General features: G+C 38.0%; 1 protein-coding gene across 2 annotated transcripts in view; it reads right to left on the bottom strand.

Moving 5' to 3' along the window:
* The window catches only part of MIPEP (mitochondrial intermediate peptidase), a 75,427-nt gene that overhangs the window by 15,297 nt on the left and 42,274 nt on the right, over nt 1-17,856 (bottom strand). For both annotated transcript variants that reach the window (XM_083839774.1, XM_083839773.1), the window contains exons 15-16: nt 15,122-15,196; nt 9,885-10,004 (exon numbers count right to left, since the gene is read on the bottom strand). In XM_083839774.1, coding sequence (XP_083695900.1) covers nt 9,885-10,004; nt 15,122-15,196 — 195 coding nt within the window. The remainder of the gene's footprint in view (nt 1-9,884; nt 10,005-15,121; nt 15,197-17,856) is intronic.

The raw sequence follows: 17,856 nt of genomic DNA, 5'->3' as shown, positions 1-17,856 counted from the left end.
AAGCTCCTCTTGATATTGCCTGTGGACAGTGGCCGGAGCGAGAAGCCCAGCACTGTGAACAGAAGCCCGGGCTGTGCCTGCCAGGTTCCGAAGCTCCAGTTCTGCTGCTGGGTGCATTTATTTTGGGGAGGCCAAATTGTCACCTCGCAGAATTTATTTTTCCACCTTTCTGTTTAAATACTAATTTACTTATGACATGAGAAAAGGATTATCACATACATTTTATAGCTTAAAGAATTTGATTCTGAAACAAATCACAGGATTTTTCCCCTGTTAGTTACATAAGTTTGTAGCGTGCTTTGAAGACATCCTCAACTCATTCCCACTTGAAGAAACAATATAATGAGTTTTGGGGTGCAGATGTTGCAAACTCTCTGTGCCAGGGGCTACCTCTGATGAAAACCTACTGATTGACGATTCTTTCAAAAGGTATGCATCTGCCTGTTTGGTCCTTTCCTTCTGTATTTTTGGCCTGAACTCCTCTAAGTTTTATAGAATTACATCATCATCATTCTAAAGTTTCACAATAATAAAAAAATCCAATAAAAAGTTTTAAGGCCACTTCCTCAGCTGCAGTTTCTAATCTTGTTTAGAATAACAGAAAGTTAATTCCAAGAAACCACATTTTATACTGCTCCCCCTAACTTGCTTAATGTCAGGACTTCGCAGTTTTTCAGTGTGGTGCATTTCTGTGCTAGGAGTGGGAGAGAGCACAAAGTAAACCAACCCAGAGACATCGCTGACATTTTAGAAAGCAAGTCAAGCAAAAGATTAAGAATTCAATTTATAACACTTCTGTGTTTTTATTATAAAATGATAAATAAATCTAGCAAGGCAGGGAATGTAAATATTTTTGCAGTTGTTTACACTAGGGAAGAGGAAAGGAATTTAACATGCAATTAACCACTTAGGTGATTCTAGATATGTACCATATGGTCTCTGATTTACTTAAATTAAAGAAAAACATTTCACTTTCATTTATAAACTATTAATGCATTTGAGCTGCTATAGCAAAATCATTTAAAACTATTTCCTCTTCACCCTCTTCTCTCCTCCTTCCAAAGAGACTGGGGGAAGGGGGACATAGGAGACAACAAAGAATACCAACATCAAAAAGCTGTATTTATGATATGCGTTGCTCCACAATCCTTAAAACATTGATTAAAAGACACAGAGATACAAAAACTGATATATTATGACCTTATTTGGACATACTGAGAGACAGTGTTACCTGTAAACATTATAACTAGTTTGAAAAGTAAAATAAAAAAAGTGTGCAATCAAGAATTTTCAAGAGAGTCCTTAATGCTCTAACACATAACTCCTACACAAACGCACACACATGCAATACACACACACGCCATTCTACTACCAGTGAATAACTTCTAGCGCTGCCTAAGTTTTAAAAATTCTTAAGCCCCAGATAACCAGAATCAGGTCACCAAGCTTTCCTTTGGGTACAGATTCACATTGAAGCTCACGGTTTTTATTATACTTTATCAATTAAACCAAATTTTAAGCACTGACCCGTTATTTTAAAATAAACATCATGAACTTCTTAAAATAAGCACTTACAAAAAATATAAGAAATATCTTAAGTAATGCTGTAACTGCAAAATATTATTTGCCGGTACAACTTAATCATGTAAATTATCTGTACTTACACTGAAAGATGAGATAGCTAATGTTTTACAATAATGCTCATTTACTATCTTCTGCCAGAGCCACTCCAGACAGGGATACAGGGGATCATGATTCTAATCCTGAATCTGCAATAAAATGCAATATGAACTTGAAGAAACTGCTTCTTTGCCCCTTCTCAGTCTAATTGCCAACTCCTAGTAAGGGAGGATGACAGGACTTCTCTCTCATCCTTCTCTGGTTTGACTGCAAGCTTTTCATAGAAAGGAGAATCTCCCACTGTGTCCGAACAGCATTTCAGTCAGGTCCTTTAGCCCATATTTATGGAAGTGATACATTCAGTTTTATCTATTGCTATCAAATATAAAACCAGTACTGCAATCCTGGGGGGGGGGGGGAGGGTGGAAGGAAATGTGAGATACGAGAACAAAAATATGTACAACTAAACAAAGCAATCTGCATTTATATATATATATATTTAGATATCTATGAAAAACATTTATGTATCTCAAAATGTTACTAAGCAATGTATGCAACTATTTCCTTCACTGTTCTTTAAAATGCTACTAAATGTAAATATTATCGCTAAAGTATGTTTGAGTTTCATGGGGCTAACACTTGCTAAAAGAATGTCCTTAAAAGTGCTTCATATCTTCTGGTATCTGTAAACACTCCGCTGCCGTAGATAGTTGCCCAGTGAATAGTGTCATATTTCCACTGGAAAACAAATCTTCACAATATTTGCCATCAGCATTTTCTTTATCATAAAATGAACTCAACTCCAGAAAGACAGAAACCTAAACAAACCTTGAAGGGCAACTTTAAGAGCTTTTGAAAGTTCCAGCGACTACTTTAATAATGAACGCAGCAGGGCACCAATCTTTCTGAAATGGCTTTTAGCTATTAATTATTTATAGAAATATCACTTCCCCAGAGTTCACTGTGTACTTCTTTATTAATCTTTTCCTCAGACCCAGACTCTTCAACTTGATTTTATAGTATACTTTTAAGAAGGCTCATAAGAAAACTAATCCAGGGATTTGCACTTTGTGTAAACAACTCTGGTTTCCAACACAGCAAGGTAAAAGATTACTTTGAAGGGGTTACACAAACTTCAAGAGGTTGAGTAATGATGTATGACTTCACGTCTCTTCAAAACACTCCAAAAAGTTGAATAAGTGCACCATCAGTGTCTCTTCAATTAATTGGTTGGGAGAAAAAGTGGAAAAGCAATCCATTATGAAGGCTCTCTGCAATTAATATGAAATGTACGTCTCTGTGATCTAGAACAGCAGTTTCTTTAAAATTCCCTATAAAGGAGATCCTAGAACTGCTGGGTGTATTTCCCTCTTCAACAAAAGAGGGAAAAGATTAACAAGAGTTTAAAAGATTTGGTACTAATCATAATTCCATCTGTTGTATATTAAACCACTCTTCCTTTCTACTATTGCTTGCTTGCACACAAAAATTGATTATCACATTATCAATTCCAATTCTGTATTTGTCTTAAGAGGTTTTCAGTACCAGAACATACATGCTCGTCTGTGCCCACATAATTTTTTTCTTTCCTAGCCAAATAAACTCAGTTTTCTCAACTTTCCTCAGAGATTTCCAAACCTATTATCTTTCCAAATGCTCTCATCTATATTTCTTCCAGGTTGTCTAAATCTTTTTAGAGTCATTCATCTACTACAGGACACAACATTTGGCCACTGCTAAATCCCCAACACCAAATACCGAAATATCCCTAAAACATATACATTTTCTTTAGCAGCATTCCATGAATAGTGCTCTTTGGGCAGCTACTGCTCTTTATATACTTATGTATCTAATCAGTTTCCTGATGCACTACTTTGGATTTATTTTGAAAGGATGAAATTCACAATATTTTGAACACTCTCCAAATTATTTGGATCATTTCAATTATATTTTTCATGATTTCTGCAATCTTTGTCTACTGGAGGATTTTCTATAAATCTTATAAATGAGCTCTCGTCCAAATCATTAACTAAAACACAGAACAGCAGTAATTCCTAGACAGATGTCTGGTAACCTTCACTTAAAATTTCCCATTCTGAAATGAAGCTTTCACTCGCTCTTTCAGCATGTTTTCTGCATGTTGCCTCAGCCACAACCCCAAAGTTTGCCCAAATAATTATAATTTGCGAGTGTCAGAAAGCTTGCTAAGTCTAGAGTTATGCTGTCATCTGTCTCCTTCTTATTCCCAAGGTCAATCACTTTATTAAGATGAAAAGTGTATTTTGCTGTCTCAGATGGTTCTTAACAAAACCATGAAGTTTTCTTTTACTCATTTGATTGTTCTCAAGGTGCTTGCAGACTCCTTAATAAGTGATTCTACTACTTTTTGAGTGATAAAATCTGAACAATTGGTATGCAGTTCCGAAGTTCTCCTCCCTTAGCTATCGTAATAACACTTCCACTTTTCCTAAGTTTGTGAGTGATAATTCCTTTAGGTCAGTGACTGCTTTGAAAAAGTTAAATACTCTGACTACCTAATCAAAACTCTTTTTTTTTTTTGAAAAAAATACTGAAGCACAGACAGGGAATATTTCTGCTTTCTCTAGTATCAGTTGTTCCTCTCTTACTAAATCCATACTCTCCTTGATCTTAGTTCTTCAGTAGTTATTTAAATTTTTATTACCTTCGCTGCTTGCATTTTGCAACTCAGCTTTTCGAGCCTTTTTTCTTTTGAATTCTTGTATTCTTTTAGTAATTACCTTTTCATATTATGATCTCTATTTTTTATGATCTTAATAAAGTCTTTAAAGCTCTTGATTCCTTAGCCCCAAAACTTTATATCAGGATAATTTGCGTCATTGATTCAATGCCCTTGATAACCACACATTGTCTTTTGAATCCGCACTCATCTATTTTCTATTTCCAGCAAATATCAGGCAAGCTTCCTCTTTCTGATGAATTTTTAAATTATTGACCTTTTTGTTTTTTTAGCTGTTTGAAACTTCTACAGTTTTAGCTCATTAGAGCTTATTCTGTCTTCTCTTTTTCTCACTTTTACATGGCTTCTACGTTTCCAATAACTTTCTTTCCTCAGATATTCAACTATACAGGCTTTCCTCCTGCCTTGGTTCTTTTCAGCATTTTGTTGATTGGCACTAAATGTTATTCTCTCATCCGCAACCCAGTATGGGTGCTTTAAAAAAACTCTTTGCCAAGCAACATTTTAGCTGTTCTTCTTCTTTTCCTTTAAAACAGGGCATTTAGTTTTGCTTAGGCCCTAAGATTGCATGAGTTTAACTTAGTAAATCCAGGACAAAATTGGGAAGGTTGTAGATAAAATAAGTATTACATGAAATCATAGTTTAAATTTAATAGGTAGCTACTACTTACCCTTCATTACTAATAATTTCAAGATTCATGTTCACCACTTGAGTCAAGGTTTCAGAATTCAAAACCACTTTTATCTTCAGAGGTTAAGGGTTATCACTTATTTATTTTAAGACAGCTGCCTCATTACTTGCGCAGCCTGACTATTCTCTTTTTTGTGTGTTACTGATATTCACACGAACTGTTAAACAGGACAGCAGTTATGACTACACATTCTTATTTATCACTCCAAAGACCTAAGAAGAAATTGTAAGACAACGGATACCACAAAGACACATACAGCAGACTCGATAACAAGCTACTTCACTCAAACTGCCAGCCAGCCCTAAGTGAGTTGAGGAGCAGGCCTGTTAGGAATGATACTTTCCTCTTCACTGCAGCATCACAACTGATAGTGATCATGACCAGTACAAGACTGCAATAATGAACTTCAAAAAAACACATCATCTCCATGACCTCAATTTCTGGCCTCTGGCCTCTGCTTCTAAGCATGAGGTCAGGTCACCTTCAAACTCCAAAGAAAAGGCTCTTAGCAAAGAAAATGTATACAGCTCTTCTCTTGCTCTCGGGTGTTCTTAAGCACAATAAAAAAGGGACTTGGGCACCAGGTGACAATGTGTGCTGCAGAAAGATGTCTGAACCTATATCCACAGAGAAGCTAGTTCTGCATGTCTACTGCCACCAACTCCTCTTCAGCTGACCAACTTACCAGATGTCTTTACCTGCACCCCATGAATGAAACCCTTATGCCCTCAGCACCCATGGGCAAGCCACATCTTCCTGTAGTACCTGACAGTTTCCACAAGCAAGCACTCCAAATGTTAGGCTGCATATCATCCATTGATTTCTTTTGTGAAGAACACAACAGACAATCCCAGCGAGTTCAAACAAGGACCTAGGTGGAGCTCTCTAAGGTCAGGATCCCTGTCTGGGCAGAGTCCCCCCAGCTGCAGGAAGAAGAAAGACTAACAACCACATTGGTGATACACCATTTTTCATACCCTTCTTCCCTCTAGGGTATCTATAACAATACCTGCCTTGTTTTCTGTTGGCAAACTTGGCTGGCTAACATATTTGGTCTCACAGATGTTTTGGGCTCTCCAATCACTAGCAACCATAGCCATTAAGAACTTCTTATACTGCCAACTGAAAAGAAAACTGCACTCTGGACAAAAATATATAAGCATAATTAAACCTGTAACCTAATGCAATTTTTAGGCCACCAGTAGAAGTGGTCCTTCTGAACTAATGTGTGTCAACATGCTAGACCGAAAACTTATACTAGCAAATTATTTAATGTTCCAAAAAATATCAAAAGGCTCCTCACACAGCAACACATTCCCTTCTACCACATGTAATTACAATGATGTGTGTGGGTTAATTCCAAAACTGTATTTTACATTCAAGTATCACACAAGAAATCCTTCCACATTTCTAAAAAAAACTTAAGGCGACAATTTTAAAAACTGCAAAATGGACTATTTGGCAGCAATCTACAAAAGAACAGAGATTCACTGTGCCTCACTCTTCAAAACCAATTCTCCTTACAATCGCAAGTCAAACAAGCATCTCCCATCAAGATTAGAATGAAGAAAGGTTATTAAAACAAATGGTTAATATACAAGTCCACAATATTTTTCTGAAAATAAGAATCAAAACTTCAAACTACTTCATTATTTCACAAATAAAAATCACCTATGATGATTTGGGCAGCTGGTGTTTATTGTAAAACTACTTCATTATTAGGAACTCTTTCCTGTAACTGCAGGAGGCTGCAATCTCCACTATCAATGCAGAGCTTGTTTACCCTGTGTCTCATTTTTTGTTTCCCTATTGAACCAAAACCCACAGCAGGAGATAGGAATTATTATGCTTGGCGCAGGACTAACAATGGTGTATCATTAAATTTTGATGTCCGTTTCAAAGGAAAGTAGATTTCAAGTCTAAACTTGGGGGACAGGCAAGGGACTAAGTAACAGATCATGGGGAGAAACTTTGATCGTGTCTCGGGTTGATCAAAGGGTCACCTGATACTTTTTAAGAAAGTCTCTCTGGGCATCTTGGAGACAAAGGTAGAAGAGACCAAGAGAGATACTCTAAAAGCAGACAGCGTTATCAATTGCAAGGCCAGCCACGGTAAATGGAAACTTCACAACAGATGAGAAATAAGCTATGATTTGAAGAAAAGTTTTGAGTAAAAGCAGAATACTGCATTCCCCAGAGTACACAGATTTCAACACCAAACACATTCAGGAAGAAGTGGCAGGAAAATGAGCGGTCATTATTATTTAGTTTATCTTCATTTCTTAGGAGAGCCAAAAAGAAGATTGCTTGCTTTTAGAGGCATCACATGGATTCAAGAATCCAGCCTGTGCAAAACGTCTATTCATTTTCCAAGCTCAGCAACACAGATCTCTGGCAAAAAAACTACCAGACACTACAAAAACAGGCAAACAGATAGATTTCCTTGCCCCCTGCCTGGCAGTCGTCAACTTCTGGACTTAGCAACAGAGCAAAGAAATCCCAGTGGAATTTCACTCTCCAGAAGCCAGCAGCAAACTCGGTGTCCTTTTGAACAGATAAGCAACGGCCAGCCAGAAACTGAGATTTGCATTCTTCAGGAAAACAAAGTCTTGTGTAATACTGTTTCTCTGGGCTTCTGTCTGTGTAGTCTCTGCTCTCTTTCCTTTCTGCCTTGCGTGTGGCACCAGCTTCTGCAACTATCTGTGTCAACACAGCCAACGTAAATACTGCTGCACACAGCGTCAACCGTCTAACTGCCTGTAAAGCTTATCTGAATGGCAAATACAGACTTTTACAGGATTTTCTTCCCAGTATCCCTACTATTGCTGGACAGGATATTTGCCGAGGATAACGTTTTGGTTTACCTTCAAACAGGTATCACTACCTAGATACAGCAGCATTTACTTACTAGGTGTAGTTTATGTTTCTCATTTTGGACGTGCTATAACAAAAAGATGCATGCAAATTGTCCTACTATCTGAGCGGTGTCTCAGAAAGACAGAAATGCATCTGCTGAAGATATTTGCTGTGATTTTACTTCAAAACGTGCATCTGCATGATGAGACTGAAGCCCAAATCCATTTGAAGGATATTTACTAAGTTTACTTGCCTGTGAAGAGCTGTAAGAGGGAATTGAGGTTAATTCTTATCAGTAGATAATAATGGATGCTTGTGCAGCCCTGGCAGACAATGAGACTACAGTAAATCACATTAATGCAGTAAGATCTTCATTAAGGAAGAATTACTTTTACCCAGCAACCCTAAAACTTAAGATACACAAGCCTGACATAATCATTTATAACTGAGTCTAAACCTATAGGAAGCAGGTAAAATTCCCATCATCGAAAGATTTTTTCTCTGCCAGCCTTGTATGTGCCTAGCAAAATGACAGATGAAAATAAGAGCTGGTTTGTCTTACCATATTTCAATGTCACACTCTGAATTGAAAGGAAGGAATATTATCCTCTCTTCACTTAAAGAAACCTTTTACCTACAAGACATTTACCTTTTCTGGATTACAAATTAAACTGCAAGCATATCTTAAATTTGGAAGAAAAAGCTGCAAAAGATAGCAAGCCAAATAACAGACATGAATTACTGTATAGAGTGCTTACATTTTCATAATGTCTCAGTAGGTTTTACTGAAATTTAAATTATATTAACATTCCTGACTAGACACACAATTTTACATTCAATCAACATGAAGAACATGGACTTTCTGACAATTCAAACATTCATAGTACTTTTTGCTGGGATGAAGTTCCATGCCAAAACTTGTTATTCATATTGAGGCTAAGCTCATTATGAGATGTTACACTCCTTTGAAGGTAACAGCTAAATAAAAAATATTTTAAATGGAACAAAAACGCAGGCTAACTTCCAACGCAGGGAACCGTTCCATTCACCAGATAACTAACACCTGCAGAGGAATGGTGTAAAACAACACTTATAAAAGTGCTAAGATGTCAGACATCTGAAGATATCTTGCTTCTACTTTTCTGGCTTTGCCAGGCCTGCAGAAGCGTTACAGTTTCAATGAGGAAAGGGCTGGATCTGCTAACACCCTTCTCCGAGAATGTGAGTCACACTTTTGGTAAGCAAAAAGAACATTTCCTGAAAAGCAGAAAGCAAAGAAAGGAACTGGGTATTCTGACCGAAGAGTCAAACAGCGATTCAGGCTATGCTCCAGCTGAGAAGTCAGCTCCAGACAGAGCAGGGAGTCTCACGACTGTAATCGATGTAAACTGCACCTTCAGATGCTCACGTGTAGTACAGGACAAATGCACTAACAGTCACGATGAAGATCAAAATTATGTAGTTCAGTAAAATCAAGACTTCAAGGAACACTTTCAGCCCGTTTTCCAAGTACAGCATGAAAGAATAAATGACACGCCAAAAGTCACAGCAGTACAGTCAGAAAAACTCACTTTGAAGTTCCGCTCCACATGACTCTCTTTCACGTACTGACATTCAGTATGTAAAAACCTACACACAGTACAGTGTTTTGTTGACTTTTACAAACAGTCCTTTGTAAAGCTAGAATAAACCGGGTTGTCAGTGCCTTCCTTGATGAGGAAAAAGAAAAGGTAATTTAGTTCATCATGGTAAGCTACAGTCATACAAAAGTGTGTATATTAAGTAACTCTTGTTCGTTAGCTCAAAATTACCAACACTCTGGATAAAGTAAATGAAAGAAAGAAAACTTTTTCAACATAACACCACAAGAAGCATGTGAGTATTGGGACCGGGGGCAGGGGGACAAGTGAGGCTATTAATATGCTATTGAAGAAAAGGTTCAACTTTTGGTACCTTTTCTAGTTGCTATGGTATGTTGCTAGCATGCTAATACTCACTGTATTAGGTACATATGGCAATCCGTAAAATTTCTCCTGTGTTTCCTTTAAAATTTCTGTGGTTGACTTTTGAAGAGGATGTTTCCCATGGTAGATTTGGTCCAAGGAAGCATAGAAGACCTAAAGAGATAGAAAATGTTTGTCTTTGGCACATGGCCTTGGCATCTGACAACCAAAATAAATAAATAAATAAATACATAAATAAAAATAGAAAAGAAACAGAGCGGGAGAACAGAGGGGGGGAAGAGTTTAAATCTATCTGGTTTTGTAAATCTTCAATTTTTACTATAGCACAAAAGGATAGAAAAAGGTTTTTGCAGTACACTAGCCATCACTGTCATGGCCTATCATCAATACATGTTTAGGTCACTGAGAGCACTGGCAGTACTAGATCACCTACATTTTTATTTAAAGTTAAGACCTTGTCAGTAAAGCCTTCCAAAAAAATCCCCCTTGAAAAAGAATACCTTAAAATAAATTTAATAAAAAGATTTAGGGTTATTCAAGTAAATACAGCAAAATAAGCAATTCTAAGATGTCTGCATGCAGCCCTAAGAACAAATCACACCTGTGGGGGCAAGCAAACACCCAGGCAGTGAACATAAGCACAGGGAGCTGCTGATGCTGCTGAGTTTTTGCTAGAGCACTCTCATGGTGTGGTACTAAAGCAGATGCTGCCTTTGTTTTACCTCCCACAATCAGAGGAATAAACTGCTCCAGCGTAAGCTCAGCCTGAGCTCACACTGCACTAGTGAAGTACTGTGGCACAGACGTAAGGGCTGCTCATAGGCAATTTCTGTGTACAAGCATGTGAACTCTGGCAGTACACAGATGCATGACTGAATCACTGAGGTGTCTGGAGATTTCCTCTGGAGAGGAAAGCAGCACAATAAAAAGACTTTTCAGGTCAATTTAGCAAAGAAGAATATCTGGCACTTGAACAGCAAATACGAAATAAGATGCGAAGAAGACATTGCCAGGGCTCAATTTGTGCCATCACTGGAAAAAAATGGAGCATTTATTTTTTTATATGATGATTTCCTGTTGTGTTGAAGTGCTGGAAAGACAGAAGAGGACACCCACTGCTGTGCAAAACAGTATTTTGAAGAAGTTTGGTGGATCCCAATACTTAAGCCAAAGTGTTCAGGTCAGGTTACCCTGTGGTAGACAGAATTCATATGAAAATTGATAGTAGGGAGCCTCCAAAAACTTTTGTGCAAAGGATGAAGCAAATAATTTGGCCAGAGATTCATGCACAGTCACACTCCCAGAGAAACTGCAATGCCTTTCCCAATGACAGAAACACATTGTTTGTTTAAGAAATTACAACCACAAAATGCAGAAATTTTATGGAGAAAAGGCTACGTGGATGTTTTATATGATCTGAAAAATACAACCCCCTCAACCTTTGAAAAAGATTTATTATGAAATTTGGATACAAAACCACTCCAAACTCTTTCATAATTTATTTCAACTCAACACAGTTTGGGGACAGCTGGACACAACACATGCTTACACCAAAAATGTTTGAATGTTTGAATGTTTTCAAAGGACCATATTCCCTCAGTTTGAATAACCCATCTTGATAAATCCATTGGTAGTGTTTACAAGCAACAAATGTGAAAACTCTTTTTTTTTTTTTTTCAAGAAAAACTGAGGGTTATAAAGGAGAGGGATGACAAAACCCCAATATGCAGGAGCTGGTTCTGAATTTTCTGCTTGCTTCCTACATGCCAATGAGGAGAAGAGGTCAGTAAGACCTAAAACTCACACAGGTAAGTCATTAATAACATGTTCTGAGGATAATTTCATGAAAACACTGCACCAAGTGGCAAACAATGACAACTCTTGTTTTAAATCAAACTTTGCAGGGGTATTTTTCCTTCATTACATTGATAACATGAAAACTAAAAATCTAAAGAAAAATCCATACTAACTCATAAAGACTACAATATTTTTACTTTTATCTTAGAAGAGAATGAGGTTTGGTAATGCTTTTGCTTGTTCTTTTCACTGTCAGAGCTAGTCTCCAAAATCCTGGCTTGCTTTTTTTTTTTTTTTTTAAACAAAGTTTAACAAGAGTGACAGCACTTAGAGCAGCAAGGGTAAGAGAGTATGACCAACAGTAAGCACCATGAACAGGTCTGAAAATTACCTGAACTAACAGTGCAACAAAACTCATTTTCTTCTGTCAGTCTAGGCCTCTCTGGCTCTGCAGGAGCCATTTCACACTGACTTCCCTCTCCTGTCCAAAAACCCAAACCAAATACCAGGAACCTGAGCATCTGATCACAGAATGTGGCATCCTGCTTCAGCCCAGCCTTGACCTCTTTCTTCCAACTCCCTGCTTCGTTAGGACTGGTTTGCAGTTGCTCTTCTGTGCTCCACACAAGATGGAGTGAACTGTGCTGCAGAAGACCTTCTCTAAAGTAAAATTTGGAGTCGAGTAGCTTGTGGTCAGAGAGCTGGAGCAAAAGCTCAACTCACAGCCAGGAAGTGGGGAAACAACAGCTGAAGGCCAGTGAAATGGTCTGCCTAAAGAACAATGCAGTAATAGAGAGCAAGGGAAATGAGTCATTAAAGCCAGCTATAAGCTCTCCCCCGATCCTGGCACATGTAAAGCGTGGGAAGCAAGCTATGAGCCAGGCCACCTGGAAAGCACAGTAAAAAAAATCCAGCCCCGAAAATAAACTTGGATGAACTTTATATCCAAAAGCATTCCCAACTATGAACCACAGTTGTGTGTTTATCCAGGCCTTTGAAATAGGAAGAGGAGACACATCCCAGGTCCGCACGATTTTAGATGATGCCGCTGAGGAGCATGCTAACACTTAATGTTAAGCAGCAGTGAGAAGACGACTTCTCATTTCAGTAAAACCCATTTCCCAAAAGACCTAGAAATATAAAAAGGCCATCAAGTAGTTGTCTATCTGCGTATAGCCTTTCCATTTTGCAGTGACATTGCTATTTATCAGCTTAACTCGGTTCTCCAGTTCCTTCTGACTCCCTGCCCACTCATTAGGATTAACGTGTAAACAGTTCGGCATTTCCCACTGAAGTTACTGCTGGCTTTCTGAAAGACTCCGGGACTAAATCTGCACGGCAAAAGCTTTATGAGAAGATGGATGGATTCTCATATCTTTCCTCTTGACTAACTGATTAAACGAGCTGGACAAAAATAGAAGATAGAGCTATAATGAAAAACAGTGTAATTTCTTATTTTCACATGCCAATAGACTTATTTTCTGACCAGATGACCAAAGAACCTTTAGGCATTTTCCTCACTGCTAAAAAAGAACTGTAAGCATTTTTATTTCTTTTGAAGGCCAAATAATGCACAGCATCTAGTCGTCAGTACAGAACACGCTCTTTGCAAAGCTTGGAGAAAAGGTATAAAGAGTCATCATTCACAGTCTTTTCAGACTGTACTTTTAGGAGTACATGGATACTTGGGCTCCTGCAGATTAAAATATGTTTTTCTTCAATGAATTATTATATTTTTCACAGAATCACAGAATCGTCTAGGCTGGAAGAGACCTCCAAGATCACCTAGTCCAACCTCTGACCTAACACTAACAAGTCCTTCGCTAAACCTTTTGAATTACCATGAGTAACAATACAAACTTATACAAAGGAACACGTGAACTTTAGATCTGCGATGCAATCAAGTTCTCTGGGACATTTTTGCTGAATTAACAAAGTAAGTGGCTTTGCCAGCCAGTGTCTTTCGAAATGAGTGCATACTTCTGCAGGCATTTTAACTGGAATCTCCCAAAACATGGTACTGAAAGTTGGAAATGACTAATATTATTCAGTGTGGCATTGTGGTAGCTTGTCAGGGGTTGAGACCAGCTAAAGTTTAGTTACATGGGAGTAATTTGAGGGCAAACAGCCTGCTTAATCACTGTGCCATTGCCAGCACCAGCCAGTTATGAGGCGCCGCAGGAATCTGAGCCCCACAGAGCTGGGTGTTCTCTCCTCACTTCTAAATCTACGGGGTCTGGAGTCCCCCAGGGACAGAGCCACGAGCTACCCCATGGGAGGTGGGAGAAGCACCTGAGGGTTAACAGCAGCGGGGGGGGGGGCACCTGACCATCACCTGAAAGCACCTGACCATCACTGTGGTGGTTACTAGTCTGTACATTGTCAAATTATTCCAACCGTGTTGGTGGACTTCATGAAGGTCATCACTTAAGCATTCTCAGTATAACTTTTATTTTGATCCAGAATTGTTTTCTTCACCAAAAAAAACTCTTACATTAATTAATTATATTATTGACCATATTCTTTCTGGATTCTCATCTCTCTCTCTCTAGAAAGAGAACCTTTCAGAGCCAGAAGCATGCATTTCAAAGCCACAGCTGAAGAGAGGGATCTGTTAGTTTAATGTCACTGAAGTATTGCTTCAGGTTCGTTCACGCTGCCTGCACAGCCAACAGTGGCCAGCAAGGAGGAGCGCAGCACTGAAAGCACATTTCACAAATCCGTTCAGTTTCACCACTGAAAAATACATGTATACACTACAAACAGTGTAAGCCTGGTTTTGATTAGTTTAACTGACATGTATACGTTTACAGGTCCACACTCAAATATTCTGATTAGTTTTAAATCACTATAAATTACTGCACAGAGCAAACTGCAAATATTTAACTAAGTTTTTCTTTTAAATCAACTTCAGTTAACTAGTGCAACTCATGTTTGTAGACAAGGTTACAAACATTCGTGCACTTTTCAAACAGAAAAATTACAAGCGATTGATTTTGAGAATTGCTTCTTTGCACATCTCAAAAATAACGAAAACCCTTTATCAAGGTATGAGCAGTTACCTCACCTAAACACTAGGTCAACTGTAGCAAGAAAAATTAAACGCTTCTGGCTTAAGGGAAAAGAAAAAAAAAAAAAAAGAAGAAAACAGAATTACAAAAGTCGCACAACAGAAGCTTGCAGTATACCAAATGTAGCCAAACTCTCACTGTAAAAAAAGTTGGCTGGATGCTGTAATGTTACTGATCATGTCTGAGAATTACCATAGCAGGACTAAAAAAAATTAAATACTCATATAAGATAATACCCTAAATTCCTTTACTTCCTTTGAAGAAAAGCAACACTGATGATAATTTATTTATGGGAATGACTGATCAATCACATCTGCCTACAGAAAATAAAGACTTATGAATTTAATTACTGCTCCCAACACTGAGAGAGAGAAGTCAGAGACCAGAATGCAAAGACCATACCTGAAGTTGCATATCAGCTGCAGCACACACCTTTTTGGACTCGCACAGTCTTGACACCATGTTTTTTGGAAGTGGCTTTAAAAAAAAAAAGAACATATTTAGAATTGTTGCAAATTTGTTAGTAATGTGCTTACTATTAAAAAAGACTAAATGCAAAAAGAAAACAGACTCAGAGATACTAAAAACATCTTCAAAGTGCTTTCCATTGAGGAATTAGCAATGAAGAAGGAAATCTCATTTGCTAAAGCATTATGGCAGAAGTTATCAGCCACAATTTACATAGCAGTCAAGTCTCAGTGTTTGTTCTATAAAATGATTCTACACTCCTTTACATAGTTCTTAAAAATATATTATGACTACAATCTTATGACTATAATTAAAGAACAATAGATGGGGTGGCAAAAGTCCCCTCAGCTCATCTTACTAATTGTCAGAAGTAGGTATTACAAGAGATTCTCCTGCTGGCCTTCAAGCACAGCTCATTTAGATTTACACGGATGCCCATAAAACTCCCAGAGTTTTCATAACTTCAACTGGGGCAGCATCTGTCCTTCTACCCTTACCCACATAAACCTGTTTGGTCATCCTGAACAGTCAGTGTCTACCCTTTGAAATTTTTAACTAAGATGAACATATTGCATATCTACAGAAGTAAAATATCCATGCCAATACAGGCTGAAAGTCAGAGACATTTTTCAAGTCATTAAGCAAACTCCTTTTGACTAGCTATCCAGATATCTACAAATACAAAGACTGTTAATGACAGATTTATCCATATCTGGATATGAATGCCTGACCTTACACTTCTTCCACTGCTTCTGAAGCTTTTCAATGTATGTTCTTCCTAGTAAGCACATTTTTTTTCTTTTTTTTTTTGCCAGAAGTTTTATTAACCAAACACATTAAATATGGCTAAAATAACTGTGTTCTTGCTGAAATATTAAAAAAGTTATTACAAGTTGTATAATGTAATACAGATGTTTGGTGTTATACTGAACTCTAAAAGCATACCTACACTTCTACAGTGTGTTGAAGTGCTTAAGAAATAATACATCAAAGTTTACAGATCCCGATGGCAGAGCTGTGTGTTTAGATTCTGTGCAAACGATACGACTTCAAGACAAACAATGTTAATGTTCACAGAATAAAAACCTAACTCCAGGGAAGTTACATGTAAGTGAGGAAAATGTTATCAATTAACTCTGTGGAATCTGGAAGTTAAAGGAGATAAGAAAAACTCTCAAGTTGCACAGCTGTTTTATGCAGTAGCTTGCCAAGGCTTGTAACCTCTTCTCCAAGACAAATGTTAGCTGGGTCAAGAACGGGATAGAACAACACCCACTATTTTGCCTGTCATAAATGTGTGCAGCTGTTAAATTTCAACACAGAGAAACGAACCAATGAACATAAAGTCTACCCTACAGTGTATCCTTGTTAGGCCAGTATTTACCCTTCCCAAATATAAAAATTGTCTTTCAAATTACATGATGATTTTGGACTACTAAAGTAAGAGTAAATGAGCAGTTCTCCATAGTAATAAAGATGTTAGTGGCTGACTACCTTGGGGTTCCATACTGGCTTTAGCATTGTTCCAAAAAGTGCTTAATTATGTAGAAAAGTTCTTAAAGCAAGATGCGAAATAGAAAAAATATTAGAAATGGCAAAAAGCATGTTGGCTGGGCAATTTTTCTCCTGGTTCTATGAACATGTCTTGTTTTATCCCCTTACACAGGCTGAGTGAGGCATGTACTTCAGTAACTCTTCATCCTGAAGCTAAAGCACATGTGGGTTTGCAACAACAGCCTCAGCTGTCATGGGAGAAAACAGCGTGTAAGGAAACCTATGCAATTTTGAACATATTTTGTTATTAAACATCGAACCTATCAACAAGTTTTGGCAGCTTTCTGGATGCTTTCACCTCCTAGTGAAGCAGTACAGTGTGGAGTTAAACAAAACTCATTTCTTTGAGAGGCACTTGTATCCTAGACACGGTGAAGCTGGAAAGAACTGTATGGGAATTTATAGATCGTGATTTTTCAGTGTGAAAAAGCTGAACTTCCAAAAGCTTGGCAACAGCAAGTATGTGTATTTCACACAGTTATAATTTAAGAGTGTTAAAGCCAAGAGCAATCCTACCAGTAAGGTCAAACCAACTCTTTCAACATAATGGATTTTCAACATTGTATTTCTGCTATATTAAATAATGGTAAGAGGAAGCTAAGTGTACAGGCTTTCAGCTAGTACACAAAATAAACAGAACACAAAAACACTCAGACTTTGCTAGTTGGCATTTTGGTAAACCACAATCCCACAGATCCTCACTGAATTGGGAAATTCAAGTTTGCAGTTCACTGGGGCACAGAGCATGAAGGTTCGGCAACGCGGACAAACGCTGCTTGCTCCCTGGGAGAGCCGGGCACACCCAGCCCTGCCCGAGGAACAGCTGAAGCAGGTCTAATTCTCAGTTCAGAGCTGAGAATTTCTTGCACACTCTGCACCAAAAATAATAATAATAATAATAATTCACTGTATTGTACTGCAAATAGCTGACCTCAAGCCAGGGAAGACTGCTGAAAAGGCAGCCTCTGCATTCACCCATTTCTTCCTTATCTTCTGCTTATAAGCATCTACCATGTTCTAGACTAAAGTCCTGAGGGGCTAGACACAGAAATGATCTTTAATGATTTCAGGGTCCTAACTGAAAGGAATGTTCCAAGCTGCCCAGATGTCTCTGC

Source organism: Anser anser (genome assembly GCF_964211835.1).
Source record: "Anser anser genome assembly, chromosome: 1".
NCBI lineage: Eukaryota > Metazoa > Chordata > Aves > Anseriformes > Anatidae > Anser > Anser anser.
This window is presented reverse-complemented; position numbering and strand designations above follow the sequence as displayed.